Source organism: Mus caroli, unplaced genomic scaffold (genome assembly GCF_978045245.1).
Source record: "Mus caroli unplaced genomic scaffold, Mus_caroli_1 scaffold_2, whole genome shotgun sequence".
NCBI lineage: Eukaryota > Metazoa > Chordata > Mammalia > Rodentia > Muridae > Mus > Mus caroli.
In genome coordinates, this window is record NW_028227257.1 from 45360486 (window position 1) to 45378095 (window position 17610).

A 17610-nucleotide genomic window follows, 5' to 3' on the forward strand; every position below is an offset into this window, starting at 1 on the left:
CTTGGGTGTGACAGAAGATGAGGGCAGAAGGGATAGACAATTAAAAGGAAGAGTATTAGAAAAAGACAGGGGAGAGTAAAGGAATAAGAATACAAAAGAAAGGGAAAACAATAATCCAAGACATGGACAGAGGTGAAGAAAGAACGAATGGATGAAAAGACAGGAAGAGGAGAAAATTTTGAACCATAAGAGAAAGGGAGGGGATGGAGAGAAAGAGAATAGTGAAGACTGGGGAAACATGGAGACTGAGCATCACAAGTTCTCTTAGATGAAAATTAGAACCCGACTGAAGCAGAATTAGGCACAACAGCAAGTCAAGAATTTCTCAAAGGGCTGGGGAATCCTGTACAAGATCCACGGTTAGTTTCCAGCACCAGTGTTAAGTGTACCTCCAGCTCTAGGAGATGGAACTTGCCTCTTCTTGGCTCTGTGGATATTACACACACACACACACACACACACATTTAAAAATAAAAATTTATTTTTTAAATTTAATTTTATTTGTAATTCATTTTTTACATTCCATATTCCATTCCCCGCCCTTTCCCATTCAACATCTGACTGCTCAACATCCCACACCTCCTCCCCACCCCACCCCATCTCCACATGGATGCCCCTACCTGCCACCCCACCTGATCTCTAAACTCCCTGGGTCCTCCAGTCTCTTGATGGTTAGGTGTTTCATCTCTGAATAAACATAGACCTGGAAGTCCTCTACTATATGTGTGTTAGGGGCCTCATATCAGCTGGTGTATGCTGTCTGTTTGGTGGTCCAGTGTTTGAAAGATCTTGGGGGTCCAGATTAATTAAGACTGCTGGTCCTCCTACATAATCACCCTCCCCCTCAACTTCCCTAATTCAACAACAGGGGTCACGTGCTTCTGTCCATTGTATGGGTGCAAATAATTGCATCTGACTCTTATAGCTGCTTTTTGGGTCTTTTAGAGGGCAGTCAGGATAGATCCCTTTTTTGTGAGCATCCCACAGCCTCAGTAACAGATACACTGAATCTAATAGAAGAGAAAGTGTGAAAGAACCTTGAACTCATTTGCACAGGGGAAAATTTCCTAAACAGAACTCCAATGGCTCATGCTCTAAAATCAAGAATTGATAAATGGTCCTCATAAAACTGGAAAGCTTCTGTAAGGTAAAGGACATAGTCAATATGACAAGTCAGCAACCTACAGATTGGGAAAAGAAATCTTCACTAACCCCTCATCCGATAGAGGGCTAATATCCAAAATATATAAAGAACTCGAGAAGTTAATCACCAAAAAACCAAACAACCCAATCAAAAAATGAGGTATAGAACTAAACCAAGAATTCACAACTGAGGAATCTCAAATGGCTGAGAAACACTTAAAGAAATGTTCAAAGTCCTTAGTGATCAGAGAAATACAAATCAAACTGACCCTGAGATTCCACCTTATACCAGTCAGAATGGCTAAGAGCAAAACCTCAGGTGACAACACATGTTGGAGAGGATATGGAGAAAGAGGAACACTTCTCCATTGCTGGTGGGATTGCAAACTGCTATAACCACTCTGGAAATCAATCTGGAGGTTCCTCAGAAAATTGGAAATAGATCTACCTGAAGACCCAGCTATACCACTCTGGGCATATACCCAAAAGATGCCCCACCATGCCACAAGGGCACTTGTTCCATTATGTTCATAGCAGCCTTATGTGTGATAGCCAGAAGCTGGAAACAACCTAGATGTCCCACGACAGAAGAATGGATACAAAAAATGTGGTTCATTTACACAATGGAATACTACTCGGCTATTAAGATCAAGTTCATCCTGACTTTATCCGGCAAATGGATGGAATTAGAAAATATCAACCTGAGTGAGGTAACTCAGACCCAAAAGGACATGCATGGTATGTACTCAGTAATAAACTAATAAGTGGATATTAGCCAAAAAAAAAGAAAGAAAGAAAGAAAGAAAGAAAGAAAGAAAGAAAGAAAGAAAGAAAGAAAGAAAGGAAGAAAGAAAAGGGAAAAAATTTCATACAGAATACACAAAATACAGTCCATAGAATTCAAAAGGCTCAACAAGCTGAAGTGCTCAAGTGAGGAAGCCTCAGACCCACTTGGGAGAGATAAGAAAGAAACCACAAGTGGGGAGGGGGGGACTTGGGAGGGAAGTAGAGGGGGCAGTGAGGCATAGAGGGGAACCTGACCTGGTATTGGGTGAGGGAAAAGAACTGAAGCCCTGAGGGCTGGAAGAAAGAATGCAAACAGGCAACCTCAGGAAATAGGAGGTTGGGGGACCTCCCCCCACCCCCGCCCCTGCCAGAATACACCAGAGACCTGGGAGGTGAGAGACTCCCAGGACCCACAGGGAGGGACCTTTGATGAAGTGTCCCCCATTAGGGAGAGGGAACCTATAGAGCCCATCTCCAGCAGAAAGACAGGACATCAAGTGAGGGATGGGGCTGCCTTCTCAGTCACACCTCTGACCCATAATTGTTCCTGTCTGAAAGAATTACAGGGATGGAAATGGAGAGGAGCCTGAGGAAAAGAAGGTCCAGTGACAGGTTCAAAGTGGGATCCAGCTCAAAAAAAATCTTACGAAATTTTAAAGAGTTTAGTGAAAATATACATACATAACAGAAAATGTTCTATACTCAAAAAAATGCATTTTAAAAGCCTGCCAGTCAAGTGTAAAAACATGTATTACGAAAAATGGCCCAAAGGTTTCACAAAGATAGAGAATGAACAGCCACAAGCATGTAACAAGAAATGCCAAAGTAGTCATGGAGTAGTCATGGGTAGTCATGGAAACATACTTTATACCTGGAAAGGGCTGTCTTCTGCCATCCATGGTACCTGGAGTTCTTGCTTACCTTTAGAGCTAGAGAGTTGGAATTCTGAGTCTCTTTTGATGCCAAAGATGATGGAAATGACTGATTTGTCCCTCAAATCCCACCTGTCATTTCAATAAAATGTTTCTTCAAAGGGTAAAAACAGGAAACCAGATATTCTCCCCCCAAGAGTCTAAAGTACCTGTTGGATAAAAGTACCAAGAAGATTTCGCATTCTCATTGGTTGCTATGAGCTCAGGCTTGTGTCTTACTGGAGACTTAGGAGCAGGTAGTGTTGCTGAGCAGTCATGTAGCTTGGAAACTATCAAAGGGGTTGGTAGTTGTTGGGACACTACTATTGAAAGTTTTCTTGTTGCACAAAGGAGAATGAGATGTAAATTAAGTTCTATTAAGGCCAGTATTAAAAAAAAATGAAAACTCGAAGCTCCAGTGCTTTGGTCACTGTGAGTAAGAGAACTTGAACATTTACATGGGCATCATCCTGATTCTCAGATTTGAGACCAGGGCTGCTGTAGCTGCACACAATTGTACCCTCTAGCCATGTGAGTAAAACCCGAACTTGCTTTGACCATTCTCTTCTTAAGCATCCTGTTGTGAAGGTTTTCTATATTATTTAGGGTTTTACTGCTGTGAACAGACACCATGACCAAGGCAACTCTTATAAAAAACAATACTTAATTGGGGCTGGCTTAGAGATTCAGAGGTTCAGTCCATTGCCATCAAGGTGGAAGCATGGCAGCATCCAGGCAGGCATGATGCAGGTTAAGTTGAGAGTTCTACGTCTTCATCCAAAGGCTGCTAGTGGAAGACTGACTTCCAGGCAGTGAGGATTTTAAGCCCACACCTACAGTGACACACCTGTTCCAACCAGGTCACATCTATTCCAACATGGCCATACCTCCAAGTGATGCCACTCCCTGGCCCAAGAATATACAAACCATCACATTTTCCATGGAAGTTTTACAGACTATCTCTGGGGAAAAAAAAAAGTGCAATATTTAGTCAATGTGGTTGTCATGAATTAGCAAAGTCTGTTTTTAAACTCCAACCACTTTTATTCCTAGCCACCCAAGAGATTACTAAAATTTTGTGAGGACTATGCATTTCACAGTTTACTTTCTAAGACATCATTCTAAATCCACCAGTGACCTGCAACAGTACTGAAGGAGAATGGAAGGTTGGTTGGTCAGTTGGTTTTAAAATTCATGTTTCTTCCTTTATTTCCTTTCTTGCCCAAACCCTAGCTCTCAAACAGTATTGTGAGCCACAGTCACAGGCATGGCTTCGTACAGCCCAGCTGCCTGTACCAAGTGTCTCATCCTCGGCTGAGCACGAAGATGCAGATGCTCATCTGGCATCTGGTTCTAGAGGATGCTCAGCTCTTGGTTCAGAATCATACTTTGAAAAATCTCTGGCTTCTACTTCCCTTCTTTGGTATCACTAGGATTTGACCTGCTTAAAGTTTATTAAACAGTACTAAACCGCCTCACCATCCTGATTATGTAAGTTGCAAGGTACAAATAATAATTTCTAGCAGTTGTTGCAAGGGGCAGGCTGCATAAAGAACAGGTCGTTTAATTTGCAAATTTTGAATCTGTTCTGAGCAGCAGACAAGACTTTGATCAACTTTCTTAACGATCCTGTTAATTGCCAAACTGGGGCAGTTAAGACTCCTTTGATCAACTTTCATAACAATCCTGCTAACTGCCAGACAGGGATGCTTGCTCCTCAAAGCAACGCAGTTGGTACATTCTCATAGTAACTTTAAATTGAACAATTTAAAGTTTTGTTCATGCCGTTTTTATTCTTTGGTGAAGGTTGTTGGAGCTTGACCCCTGCAATTGCAGTTTTCATGTTACTTATATTGATGCCTGAACCATTGGGAAATATTGTAATATATCTATGTATTCATCCAAACAGTAAATCATTGATAAGCCAAACAAATCTTCTTTGATGAAATAAAAATTCTTTTCCCAAAACAGTTTCAAGCTTATATTCATTACTGGTTTCATTTCCATTTTTTTCTCAGACTATTACTATGGACCCATTCTTTTAATTCATTCCCTGCTTTGTCAGTGTGATCAACCTTACCCATTTCTGCTACCTCCCCAGCTCCAACTCTACATGCTTTCCGTACATTGGATGGCTAGCCTGCAAATGAAATGTCAAAGTCTAGGCATACAATGTTTGCTCATTTGATGTAAGCAAGAGAGAATTAAATATGAACTTTGGCAAAAGTCTATTAATAATTGACAAATAACGGAATTGTCTGGGGATAAAAAGCAATCCATGAAAACCCTCCAGAGTATCCTAGGTTGCCATACCCTGTCACAATGTTGCCTCGACTGGTCTGCATCAGTGATTATGAACAGCATGCCCGATTAGTGCTTCAGAAGTCAGTGTATGACTATTACAGGTCTGGGGCAAATGATCAGGAGACTTTAGCTGATAACATCAACGCATTTTCTAGGTAAGAAACTTTGCTATTTAAACTTGTGTTGTTATATCACACAAAGACATGGCATGAGAATGAAATGTAGTTTTATGTGACAGTGTAAAAATGATTGCCTGGATTTGTGCTTCATAAGTAGAACATTTCCGGCATGTGAGAAATCTGGATGTCTTGAAGATTGATGGATTGGTGGCAAAAGCTAGCAGTATCTTTTCTTGAACTGTGTTAGTAATTAATTTAACTATACATACAGATTGTTATAATTGCTCATGATGCCATTTGCTTTGTATTAGAGTGTTACAGAGAATACATGTGTTGATAGACTAGGACAGCTTTAAGTTGAACTGCCACCCTATCCAGTTGAACCCAATACAATTATTGCTTCCACGTTCCCATCCTGTTGGCTTTCTCCATTGACATTCACTTTGATATTAGGTTGCCTACACTTTTGCTGCAGATTGCAATAAATCTGTGTAGCATCTGCCTTTTACCCTTCCTGCCTCCTGTAAAGTGCTTCTTCTCTCTTCCCACATTATTTCCCCCAGGCTTTCATGTTTCAGATACGAGACAGTAGGTGCTTTTTTTTTTATTCTTTTTTTTCTTTCTTTTTTTGTGTGGTAAAAACAGAAAATAAGATAACTTTAAACGGGTATGTTTTCTTTCTTTCTTTCTTTCTTTCTTTCTTTCTTTCTTTCTTTCTTTCTTTCTTTCTTTTTCTTCTTCCTCTTCTTTTTTTTCTTAGCCAAGTAGCTGAGGGGGCTTTCCCATCTCTCACTCTTTCCACGCCATTCCTCTTCCATTGTAGTCCTGAGTGATGGCAGTGCGCAACAGGGTTCTCCATTTGTGATCACCCATTAAATGGAAATGGACGGAAAATGTCCAGGGGTAGAACATCTGCCTTCTTTCCTTTTTCTTCTTTGATCTGGAGAAAAACCACTCAGAATTGCCTTTATTTTTCTGATTAGGAGAAATTAAATCATTGTAATCAAGGCAGTCTCTTGTTGGCAGCAGCCATGTTACACACAGGTTGGTAGCAGTGCCTGGGTGGGCATAGCGTGGAGAGCAGGATGTCTTCCCAACCTCTGAAGTCCTTGATCAGGCTTTCTCTGAATCCTTCCTGAACACACAAATGCTGGGGAAGTTGTAGATGGGTAATTGGTTAATAATGCAGGAGCTTAGAGTTCTGAACTTTATCAATTATTATTATTATTACTGATATTATTATTATTATTATTATTGACTTCTTCAACATTTCCTGCTCTTGTAAATGTTCCTTCTTGGGGTCATGCCACTGTGTCCCCCAGATAAATAGATTTCCTGAGTGCTCTCCTTAAGCAACAACTTAGTTCTTCTGGGCTTTTATAGCAAAAGACTTCCATGCCCTTGACTGATGTATAGAGCTGTATATGAGCATTGCTGCTGGTGGTCACCAATTCCATTTCTACAAAGCCTTCTCTACCCTTTTAGATACCTCACCTCATCTGGTCCAACTTATTAATTAATGCATTTATAGTCTCATCAAGTAACTCCATGTGATATCAGTCTAGCCATTCAAAGTCATCCTCCTAACTGCTTCCTGAGAGCTACAGGGATGTGCCAACAGGCAGGATAATTGATTGAATTACACTTTGAACTGTTTCAACAGACAAGATTGCTACAAGCTGAGGACCCAACATTGATACAGATAGAAAGTTCCTACCAATAGAAACTTGCATTTCAGCAACTATACATTGACTTAGCATCCATAAGTATAGATACACCCATGGTATTTATACTTCCATGGAATAAAATACCTCCCCACAACAGCTACCATAAGAGAACAAGCAAAGAACAGTAAGACAGACTGCCTTGCTGACACTAGAAATTCTAGAAACGTTCTGAGGCATAGAAGTCTTGGTGTCCAAGTTTTAACCAACCAGAAGGGTCCCATGGCTTCTATGAATTCTATAGCATCCCAATAGAATACCATCCTAAGTGTGGATTAATTTTTCTCCATGGCACAGATAATACAACTGGGAAAGACAAGTGCCACATCTTTCATGGAACTTGATAATTCTTTTGTTTCTTTAAAGAAATAAAAAGGCCTTGAGCAAAGTTCTTCAAAGGACAACTGGTTCTTAGTGTTTGTACTCCAGCAAATGTCAAGTGTGATCCCTTCTCTGACATCTCAACTTCTCCCTTGCCTTGTGGTTCTCTGCTTGACCCACAATCCCTTGATTTGTTCTATTGAGTTGGTCATATGCAACTAAGAGAATTTCGGCTGACTTTGGTAGCCTTGGTTTGATAGCAGGAAGGAAGTCACACTGGAACTTCTCATTCTGTTTCCAATAAAGTCTACAAAACAATCAGACATAACAAAAGGTCAAAGGCATTTGTGACGTTCATCCCCTTTTCTTCCCACAAGTATCTGGGAGCATCCTCACCAGCACTGTCTATCAGCACACAGATCTGACAACCACATTTTAGAGTTCTGGAAACTTGGGCCACTTATGTGACCAACAACTAGCTGGAGATGTTTCTTGGTCAGACTTGGGACTAGCATTATCATGACCAGAAATAATATCACGAAAGGATAAATAAGTTGAACCACCGAGAAAAATGAAATTCTCTGTTGCAAATATGTAAGAATAAGGCAAAGTTCAGAATGCCAAGGGGCTTCATTTTGAATGGACTGACTGGACTTGGGGTTAATTTGAAAAAGTGTACTACAGCGTTTCTTTTACACACTGACGAAAAGGAGCCTCCCCACCCAGGTTTGTCACATGCTCTGGCTTTTCCTGAAGGTATTCCTGATGGAGACTTCCTCCACAGTTCGATTATTTTGCAGGATCATAACTTCAGAAGTAGAAGCTGCCCTTTTGCTGCTGCATCTTGATTGACACTGACAAAGGGAAGGTTTAAGGCCAACTCTCTGGTAGATAAAAGCTATGCTAGCCCCAGTTTCTTATATGGGAAACACTACAAACTTGCTAGTGGTGTTTTCAGTATTACATAAACAGAACTGTCACAACATCTCTCCGTTGATCCCTGAAAAAAAAAAAATGAGGAAAGAGCATTTGCAATCATTTGCTTTAAATTTGTGGAGGGAAAAGTTAAGATGAAGAAACCCTGTGGTTTGCAGTTGTAAGTGGGCATAGGCTTCAGTGCTATGGAATTTGGGATGTTTCAGGGAGTGGCTATGTCTGCGGGAGCATGTCTCTCTTTTGAATTTTGGTTTATTTAGAACTTAGACCTTTGTTCTATGTGAAGTGTAGGCTGGGAGTCCTGTTGTAACTTCCTTTGTTCATTTTGTTTTTTTTTAAAAAAGGTTGCTACTCAATGGTCCAGCTGTTCTCTCCATCTTCACAGGCTCTTCCCAAAGTAGACAGCAGTGAATGAAACGTAAGGTTATGTCGAAGAGTTATTTTTTGTATAATTGAGGTGATAGCCATTTAAATTTGAGGTAGTTTTCAGTGAGAGTCAAAAATTCTTTGAGACTATCTCATAAAGCTGTTGTTATTTGTAAAACACCCAAACCTGGAGGATATTTTAAAAGGTGTACCCTTCCCCATTTCACTCGATTTACTTAGTTTTGCCCAGAAACGTAGGTGTTGAAGAGTCTTTGTAATATTTGAAACAGAAAACGTATTTACAGAAAGTGTGAGCATGCAATTATTAAGGTGACTGCGCCACCAAGTGGACGAGTGTAAGGCTGTTGTTTATTGACAGAAGGAGCCTTGGTTTGAGTGTTGTGTGTCCTCATAAAGTCTTCAATTGTTCTTTTAGTCATTCGTAAATACTAATGTTAATGCCTGTCAAAGCTGGTGTGTCTGTCCCCTCTATTAAAATCGCTTCCTCTCATTCCAACAACTCTCTTAGAGATGATTGGTAATGAAAATTCCCTCCATGGTTTCTGCCTCTCCCCCTTCACACTGGAGAGCAGACAATCGTGCTGTAAGTGTCCATGCCGAGGAACAGATTTCCAGGAACAGAACATGTGGTGTGATGGATAACCATGACAATTATGATGGTCAAAGAACAGCTTATGGAGAAACCAACCAACCAACCAACCAACCAACCTACCTACCTACCAACTGGCTAGCTTTAGGAACCAGATGCTAAACTTCTCTATCACCTCGTTCAGGGATGGGTTGTTTTAGTTTACTGTGTGACAAATGTTAGACTGCAGACTTCGAGCAGGTCCTTAGGATAGAACTGCTGCTGCTGCTGCTGCTGTTCTTCTTCCTCTCCCTCCCCCAGAGACAGGTTTTATTCAATGAAGGGCTTTCCCCTCATTTCTCCAATATGAAGTCACTCTTCACTATATTTGCAAGAACAATCTCAACCTTATTAGAATTAGAGTTAAATCTAGAAAATCAATATACAGGACTGTTGGTTAGGCTTGTATGTATGTCTAAACAAGGTATTTATTTTAATAATGTCTAGTTTTGGTCTGCCTGCAATGAGGAGACTAATTGACATAAGCAAGTAGGAAATATACATTCTGCTGATAAGTTAGTTACGGGTAAGATTTACGGATACAATTTGACTTATTAACTTCTGTTCTGATTTTGAGGAATCACAGAAAAAAGTCATTTACAATAAATTTCAAGAATTAAAAGTTTTAGTTTTTATTAAATATTCTGAGGAAAGGGCTTGACTAACAAAACAAGTAACCAAAGCTTATACTCTTAACCAAAGCTTTAACTCTTCTCTTATGTTCATTCATCAGCAGACACAGCACTTAGTTAATAACTTTGAAGAAAATATTCATAATTTTAAAAACAATTGCCTTGAACTCCTCTCTCTTACAGAAGGAAGATCTATACCTTCTCCAATCTGAATATAACCTCTAGGACTTTGTATATCATCATCTAAATCTGGGGAAAGTAAAATAAGATCTATATTCACTCCAAAGCCTATAAGTGGATGTTCATAGTGACTCTCTTTATCATTTATAGAAAATGGAAATATCCTAAGTGTACCCCAGTAGTGAATAAGTAACGAAGGTTCCCTCCAGGAGGTGAAATGAATCAGCCCAATGGTACAAGCTAGTGATGCACACACCAGCACGGATGGCTATCAAGGACACCATGTCAGGCTCAGAGGCTGTCTACTGTAGGAATCCATCACACCAAACTCTTAAACAGCAGAAGTATGAGGATGAAAAGTGCAGACCAATGTTTGTCAGAGGTTTGAGGTAGGGAGATAATTTCACTATGCAAGGAAAAGATTTGGCCTAATTAAAAAAATAATATTTTCTCTTTTAAACCGAAACGTGTTGAAGTTTTTTGGTTATACCTTTGAAATTCTAAAATTACATCTATTGATATTAATATTATTTTAAATTCCAGATGGAAGCTCTATCCACGGATGCTTCGCAACGTTGCTGATATCGATCTGTCAACTTCTGTTTTAGGACAGAGAGTCAGCATGCCAATATGTGTTGGGGCTACTGCCATGCAGTGCATGGCTCATGTGGATGGGGAGCTGGCCACTGTGCGAGGTAAGAAAAGAGAGACAAATAGAGGCTCCCTTCTTGAACACCCTTCCTAGGATGCTTTAATTTAAAACAATTACATTCCTTATTTTTCTTTACTTTATATTTTTCAATGGTATATATATATATATATATATATATATATATATATATACACACACACATATATACACCCTATTTCATATATATGTATACACACACACACACACACACACACACACACACACACACACACATATATATATATATATGTATATGTATATGTATATGTATATGTATATGAAACCATGAAACCCTTGGTTTTACCATCAACTTTCTAGATTTTGGTTCAGTGCTTGGTGCTTGATGCTTGGCTTTCTATGTCCTCTGCGAAACAGTGATCAAACTAGTAGTTGTTGCTTTTGGTTGCTGGGGGGGTGGGTCGGTCCACAGAAATTATACATATAAACACCTGATGCAGAGTAGTGCTCAGCTAATGTTTGTAATTTTATGAGTAGTAATATCAAGGTCTCTAAAAATGGAGATCCAAGAACTAGCTTTCCCAAGATCATAGGTCTTGAGTGGCAGAGGTGGGGTTGCTCCAAACAAATGATTTGCATACTGAAAAAAAAAGGTGGATACCTAGTTGGCTCTGATTTCTTCTATGGTATTGGAACGTGATTCTGTTTTATGGGTGGATTCTTTTCCCAGTAGAGCATTTCCCACTGCCCCAGGAAGGAGCAAAGAGGAAAGGAAAAAGAGTACAAAGAAATTTCTCTCCATGGCTAATAGATGACCTTCCTAGTTCCCTAGCAACACTGACTATGTGAAAGGCTATACATAGACCTCAGCATATTCAGCTTTACAGACTAAGGACTGTGGCTGAGGAATCCTATTTAACTGCTCTTGATGCCAGGCAGGCAAGAGATGAAAGGCCAAAAGAGCATGAACTCAATGCTATTTAAAGCTTTTTAATTCTGAGAATTACGAATTAAATGGCTCTACCTTCTTCATTAAAATGTCTCCCACAGAACTCTGCCATGAACATCAAAATTTTGCTTTGACACAAAAAGGTTGTACTGCATCAGCCTAGGTCAGAGGCTGACAGCATCCTTACTGCTGGAGAACTACATGCAGCTGAATGTACTCAGAGCCCCAGGGGATTAGTTTTGGTAATCCAGAAACACACAGCCCCTGGGGTGGAGGTGGTGGGAAGTGGGAGAACAGACTAAACAAGTGTGGAGGAGTAGGTCCATTTAAAGAAACTTAGGGCAACAAAACAAAAGTGGGGAGGTGGGCATGTTAGCTTAAATCTTGAATGCACCAAAATTTCCATAAATATTAAAAGGAGATATTCCATAAGATATTGTGATTTTTTTTGAGGAATTGAATAATAGTTGAGAAAATAAGAGACAGCAAAGGGAAATTTTCACTCGATGTCAATAGCCCTCAAAGAAGAAAATGATACAAAGACAAAAGTAAGAAAATAAGAAATTCATGAAGGGACACAAGAGTCAAGGAAGGGGAAATACTCCTCTAATATGCAAAGGAATATAAGTCATTACCATGTATCTTATTTTCTGGATGTGAGATTTTTATTTTAAGGACATGATGTCTGGTGTGATTTGGGGAAATGTTCAGTGTCCAACATAGATCTGAAGAATAGAAAGCAAGGAATCTAAGAAATAGTGTGGCACTTGGTATCAAAGATTTTAGATGTGAATTCTACATAATGCTGTAACTTTTTTTTTTGAAAAAGATTTGTACAAGAGTTTCCATGATTTTAACTTCATTTGACAGACCTTAGAAGAATTGACCTCTAATTCGAGAAACCATGGAAAAAATGGCAAGCATATCAAAAGAAACAAAAATTTTGAAAATGGTACAGAAATTGATTGTGATCTCTGTCTTTTGTCTCTTAAAAAAAAACAAAAAACAAAAACTCTTTCCTTCTTTTTCCTCTTTTCTTGTTTTCAACTTTTTACAAGAATCTATTGTATATCTCAGCCTGATCCTACTGCCTCAGCTTCCTTCCTGCTTGGATTATAGATATACTAGCTACCATACTTGAATTATTTCAATTAGCAGTTACAATTGGAGTAAAGCACACAGTTTTCATGTTTCTGTTAGTGGGCAGAAACAATGTTAGGGAGACTGTATTGGAGGATGGAGATGCTTTTTGTAATTCACTAGTTTTTTAAAGTGGAGTGGGAGATTACTTCTGGGTTATAGCCCATCCTTATAAACTCTATTTGAATTATTGTTCAAGAAACAAGTGATGGAAAATAGATTTGAAAGAGGAGACAAAAATTGGGAAACAACTCAGAGGATAGAGCAGAGGGAAGCAAGTTTACCAGTGGGCAGAGCTCACCTGGTAAGTCACTGCGGGACCAGGGAACTTGGCATTACTGTCTGGTTTTGTGAACAAATTGCTAGAGTTTTCGAGAACTGCTTTCATAACCACTGATGGCATGCTGTATTCTCTAACTTCCTCCCTATGGGTCTGAAGCCCGTGATTTTGTTTGAGGACGGACTGGAGTTAAATGAAAACGCTTGTTTAGAAATTGTTAGGGAGGACTAGTCATCAAAGGTTATGTCCCCGGGCACTCACCATGAGCTGATATTAAGTGCCCATTAGTTCTTACCCTTTTAGATTTATTTAGCACAAAATTGCCACCTTCTAGGCACTTGCCTAAGTACATCACAGCTCTCTCAAGTTTGGTGTTCTCAGAAAGCCCAGAGAGGCAGCTACATTACTAAGCCTAGTTTACACATGAAAAATGGAGGCACATATAAGAAGAGTCACTTGCTCAGGGCTACATGATTCATAAGTGACAGGAAGTGTCCAGATCCCAGCAGTCTGTCTCCAGAAAAGTGGCTCCTAACTACCTCGTGCTGCTTTGAAAATGCTCTGAAGGAGTTATAGCATCAGCAGGCAGGCGTTTATAGCTTTAGATTTGTACAAAGGAGGACTCTGGGACAGTGACACATACACTCTACCTTTGAATGAAGTGGAAAGGGCGTAAGAAATAGGGTTCGGAGAACCCTGTCTTCAAGAATCCAAAACATCTGAGTCATAGCATCTCAGGCTATAATACAGCCGTATACCAGAGAACTCCCTCAAGGACCTCCGCATTCTTCCAGTTTCCATCTGTGTTCTCACGATCTTCTATGGTGCGTTGTTCTCTTTAATATTGGAATTAATCAGCTCAGAGCAAAGGCTATTGCTTGGTTCGTGCATGTGGGCGTGGTCTGTGAATTTGGCAAGGCTTGTGCATTTAGGTGTGGGATAATGAGTTTCTTTAGCAGGAAAAGGAGGGGGCCCTTAAGCTGATGCTGCCGGTTACTTGCGTATTTGAATTCATTACTTCTTCCTGCCACTGTTGGCTTCTAGAGAAATGTGGACCGAGATAATAGCTCGGTGAAGGATGTAGTTAGCCACAAGTAAGTTTAAGCAAGAATGGAGCAACCTTCATGTTTAGCCGATTACTATCTGAAATGCAGGAAACTATCACAGAATCAAGAATCTATTAATTGATTTATTCCATTATTCCCAGGAAGAATTAGACAATCTATATCTGATCCTTGAAAATACTGCAAAATCTGTTCAAGTTTCCAAGGAAGAGTTTTGTCTACCTCCTAATTATCTGGCCCCTAAATTTTGTATTTCCAGGGACACAGCCTACGTGAAGTCGGGGCCAAGTTCAAAGGACAGAGGTTAGTTTGTGATCTCAGGACAAAGGTGTCCCCAACAACCCAGCAAATGAGAATAAATGAGGGTCAATCACATCTACAGGGAAAGGACTGACCTGTGAAACTAGCATGTTCTCCTGACAGTTATAGATATAGTGACAGTTATAGATATGGCCACAGCACCATAGTCTTACATACCCTGGGTGATTTCCAGAGTTCTTCCAAGAATCTGACTCAAAAGCCCTTTACATTGTCCTGTCACCACTGTGGGTACAAATAGGCATGACCCAGACCCACAGCTTCAATTCCACGTTTTCCCATTGTCTGATGACTGTAGAATGCACTACACATTTTATTATTAATTTTGAGATGCAGTGATGATGCATACAAGCATACCAGGTAAAATTCAGGGGCCCTTCACATATTAGTGAACAGCTATTCACTGGATGTACTCGAGAGCTCTACATTCTTTAGTGTGGAGTCCTGAAACAAATGCTAAGGAAGTCTACAGGGGTGAAACATGCCACTTGCTCACTTTTCCCTCAGACCTCCAGGTTCCCAAAATCTTCCTCTTGCATATATAACTGCTTTCAGAAAAGCACAGTCTATTCATAGCTTTTCATAAGGAAAATCACTTTATTTTTGAGCTAATACTTTTGTCTTACACTTAAAGCAAGGACCTCAGAAATTACCTTTGAAGGCTAAGCTTGAGCTATTTCATGTCCATAGAGTAGAGGAGGTAAGGAAACTAACAATCTATGCTCAGTGCTGAAGGCAGTGATCGCCTGTTTTATCCCAAAGGGGGCAGCCGTGAACTTGCTTCAGCTGACTGCTCCTGAGAGACTGAGGGAGTGAGCTGCCAGCTGTTCAAATATCTCAAAAGAAGCCAGCAATCTCATTTTTTAAAAAAAAATGTACAATTTCTTGTTTATATGCGTTGGCAAATATATCAAAATTCTTTAAAACGTTATTTGTGGCAACAGTGTGTGGGCCAAAACAAATACAACTGTTACAATGTCCCCAGGCTGTTCAGTAAGGACAACGTATTTATGGACAAATTCACCAAATTTGCATCTTGCAGCTCCTTTTCACTTTCTAAGGTTACTGTTTCCCCACTGATAATGTCCACTGCTTAAGAAAGCCTGTGGTTTTGCATACCATATCTCAAGGGGCTTCGGGCTGTTCTGAAGGACCTTAGAAACTTAGTCAGCACTGAGCATGCCTGCTGTTATAAATTTAGTAATTAAAAAAAAAGTTCTTTAGGGAAATCTTTCCACTGCTAAACAATACATGACAGAAAACCTGTCTGTGAGAAAACTGCAAAACAAAACCAGCTCAGCATGGTGGCTTATGCCTGCAAGCTCAGCCTCAGGAGATGGGGGCTGGGGGTTGCAGTGAGTGGGTAGCAGGGAGGGAGGGTTACATAGCAAAACAAAATGACCGCATCACCATAAGACTCAAGAAACAAAACCAGAGAAAGAAACCAATGCAGGCAGCACAATTTGTATGTTATGTTCCCTCAAATGTACATTACTTTATATCTTAGTAACTTATGTATGTGATTTGTATGAATGCAGGGATAGGCATTAAACAGAAAGAACGCAGGGGGTCAGAAGACAACATTTAGGAACCTTACTGAACCATCGTGCAGCCCTGTGTGTGTGTGCACACAAAATTACATGAAAACAGCTTGGTGCAAATTAAAAAATTACCCTCTCACAATGAATGATCCTTTCTATTACATATTTGATGTGGAAAAGCCTAATTTGGTGAGAAAGTGAAGACAAAAATGACCTCTGTCTGAGAGGCACTTTGGTCTTGCAAACTTTATATGCTCCAGTATAGGGGAACACCAGGGCCAGGAAGCGGGAGTGGGTTGGTAGGGGAGTAGGGTGGGGGGAGGGTATAGGGGACTTTCTGGATAGTATTTGGAATGTAAATGAAGAAAATATCTAATAAAAAATTGAAAAAAAAAAGAAACCAATGCAGATAGAACACAAGAATCCAGAAAAGCCCCAGAGAAGAGTGAATGATTTTTACCCTTAAAAAAAAAAATTAAAGTTTCACTAACTACTAAAGACAGTTCAAAGTATATAGTTGTCCTCAAACATTTTCCTGGGGTTCCATGTGGTTGGAGAGCCGGGACAGGGGGTGAGCACCTGTGTGCACTTGTGTTTCTACTCACACTGTACCCCTGGGATATGAAATAGGAGTGGAAACATATTTATCTTTGATTCTTGGCAAAGACACAGATAAATATTTGGTAAATATTTCAGAAATTGAGAAAATGATACTTCAAAGCCAGTGGAAAGATACCCAATATTTATTGAACCATTGATGTGTCTCAGAAAATTTAAATTTCTCTCATCTATTGCTTAACACTATCCTAAAACACAGTCACATGAATCCCTAAGGTCTGATATTTAACTCTATTAATGTGGAAACCATGGCTGGGTGACATTAAATGTTTTGTTCAAGGTTGTTATTCCATTAGTCTATGCTGACTGTGATATCCTGGTCAACCACCGGTATTTCCCAATATCATTAATTGGAGCAGGAGACCCAAGGCAAGCCCTATGTGCCCATCTAGGAACATTAATCCAAACCATAGCAGTTTTACCCATTTGATTTTGGGAAGAAGAAATAAACCAAAGAAAATAACAGCCATTAGGAAATACTTGGTAGCCTTGAATTATGTATCAACAGAAACTACAGTTTCTAAAACTCCTATGAAGTAGAGGTGTGTGACTGGGAGCGCCACAATTTTTTTTTTTGAGGCATTATACTGTGACTAAAAGATTTGCTACAGAACATTATTTATCCTTATAATTCCACCTTAACAGCTGGAAATTGTTCTAATATTTAGTGAATAGTAAATGTCCATAAATAAGAAATGTTAGCCCCCCTCTTTTTTTTTTTAGTTTTTGTCTTTATTCTTTAAGAAATTACTTCTGTATTTTACTAGCAAACAGTGATCAAGGTTATTTAAATTAGCAAACGGTTTCTGTGTTGCAAGATGGGTAGACCACTCTGATCTCTCTTGTCTCTTTCATTGTCAACTTAGCTGTTGATAGCTGAGCCATCTCTTCAGCCCCAAGTCTGATTTCTCAAATGCTTGTTGCTATGCTACAGGTGTTACCAGGGAAACTCTCTCATTGTCTGCATAGTGACCATAATC

At 39.7% G+C, this 17610-nt stretch overlaps 1 protein-coding gene across 1 annotated transcript in view; it reads left to right on the plus strand.

Annotated features, from left to right (window-relative positions):
* The first annotated feature begins 5120 nt into the window (after nt 1-5120).
* Nucleotides 5121-17610, plus strand: part of Hao1 (hydroxyacid oxidase 1) — a 48064-nt gene continuing 35574 nt past the window's right edge. The window contains exons 1-2 of the mRNA XM_021185841.3: nt 5121-5299; nt 10615-10766. Coding sequence (XP_021041500.1) covers nt 5163-5299; nt 10615-10766 — 289 coding nt within the window. The 5' untranslated portion in view covers nt 5121-5162. The remainder of the gene's footprint in view (nt 5300-10614; nt 10767-17610) is intronic.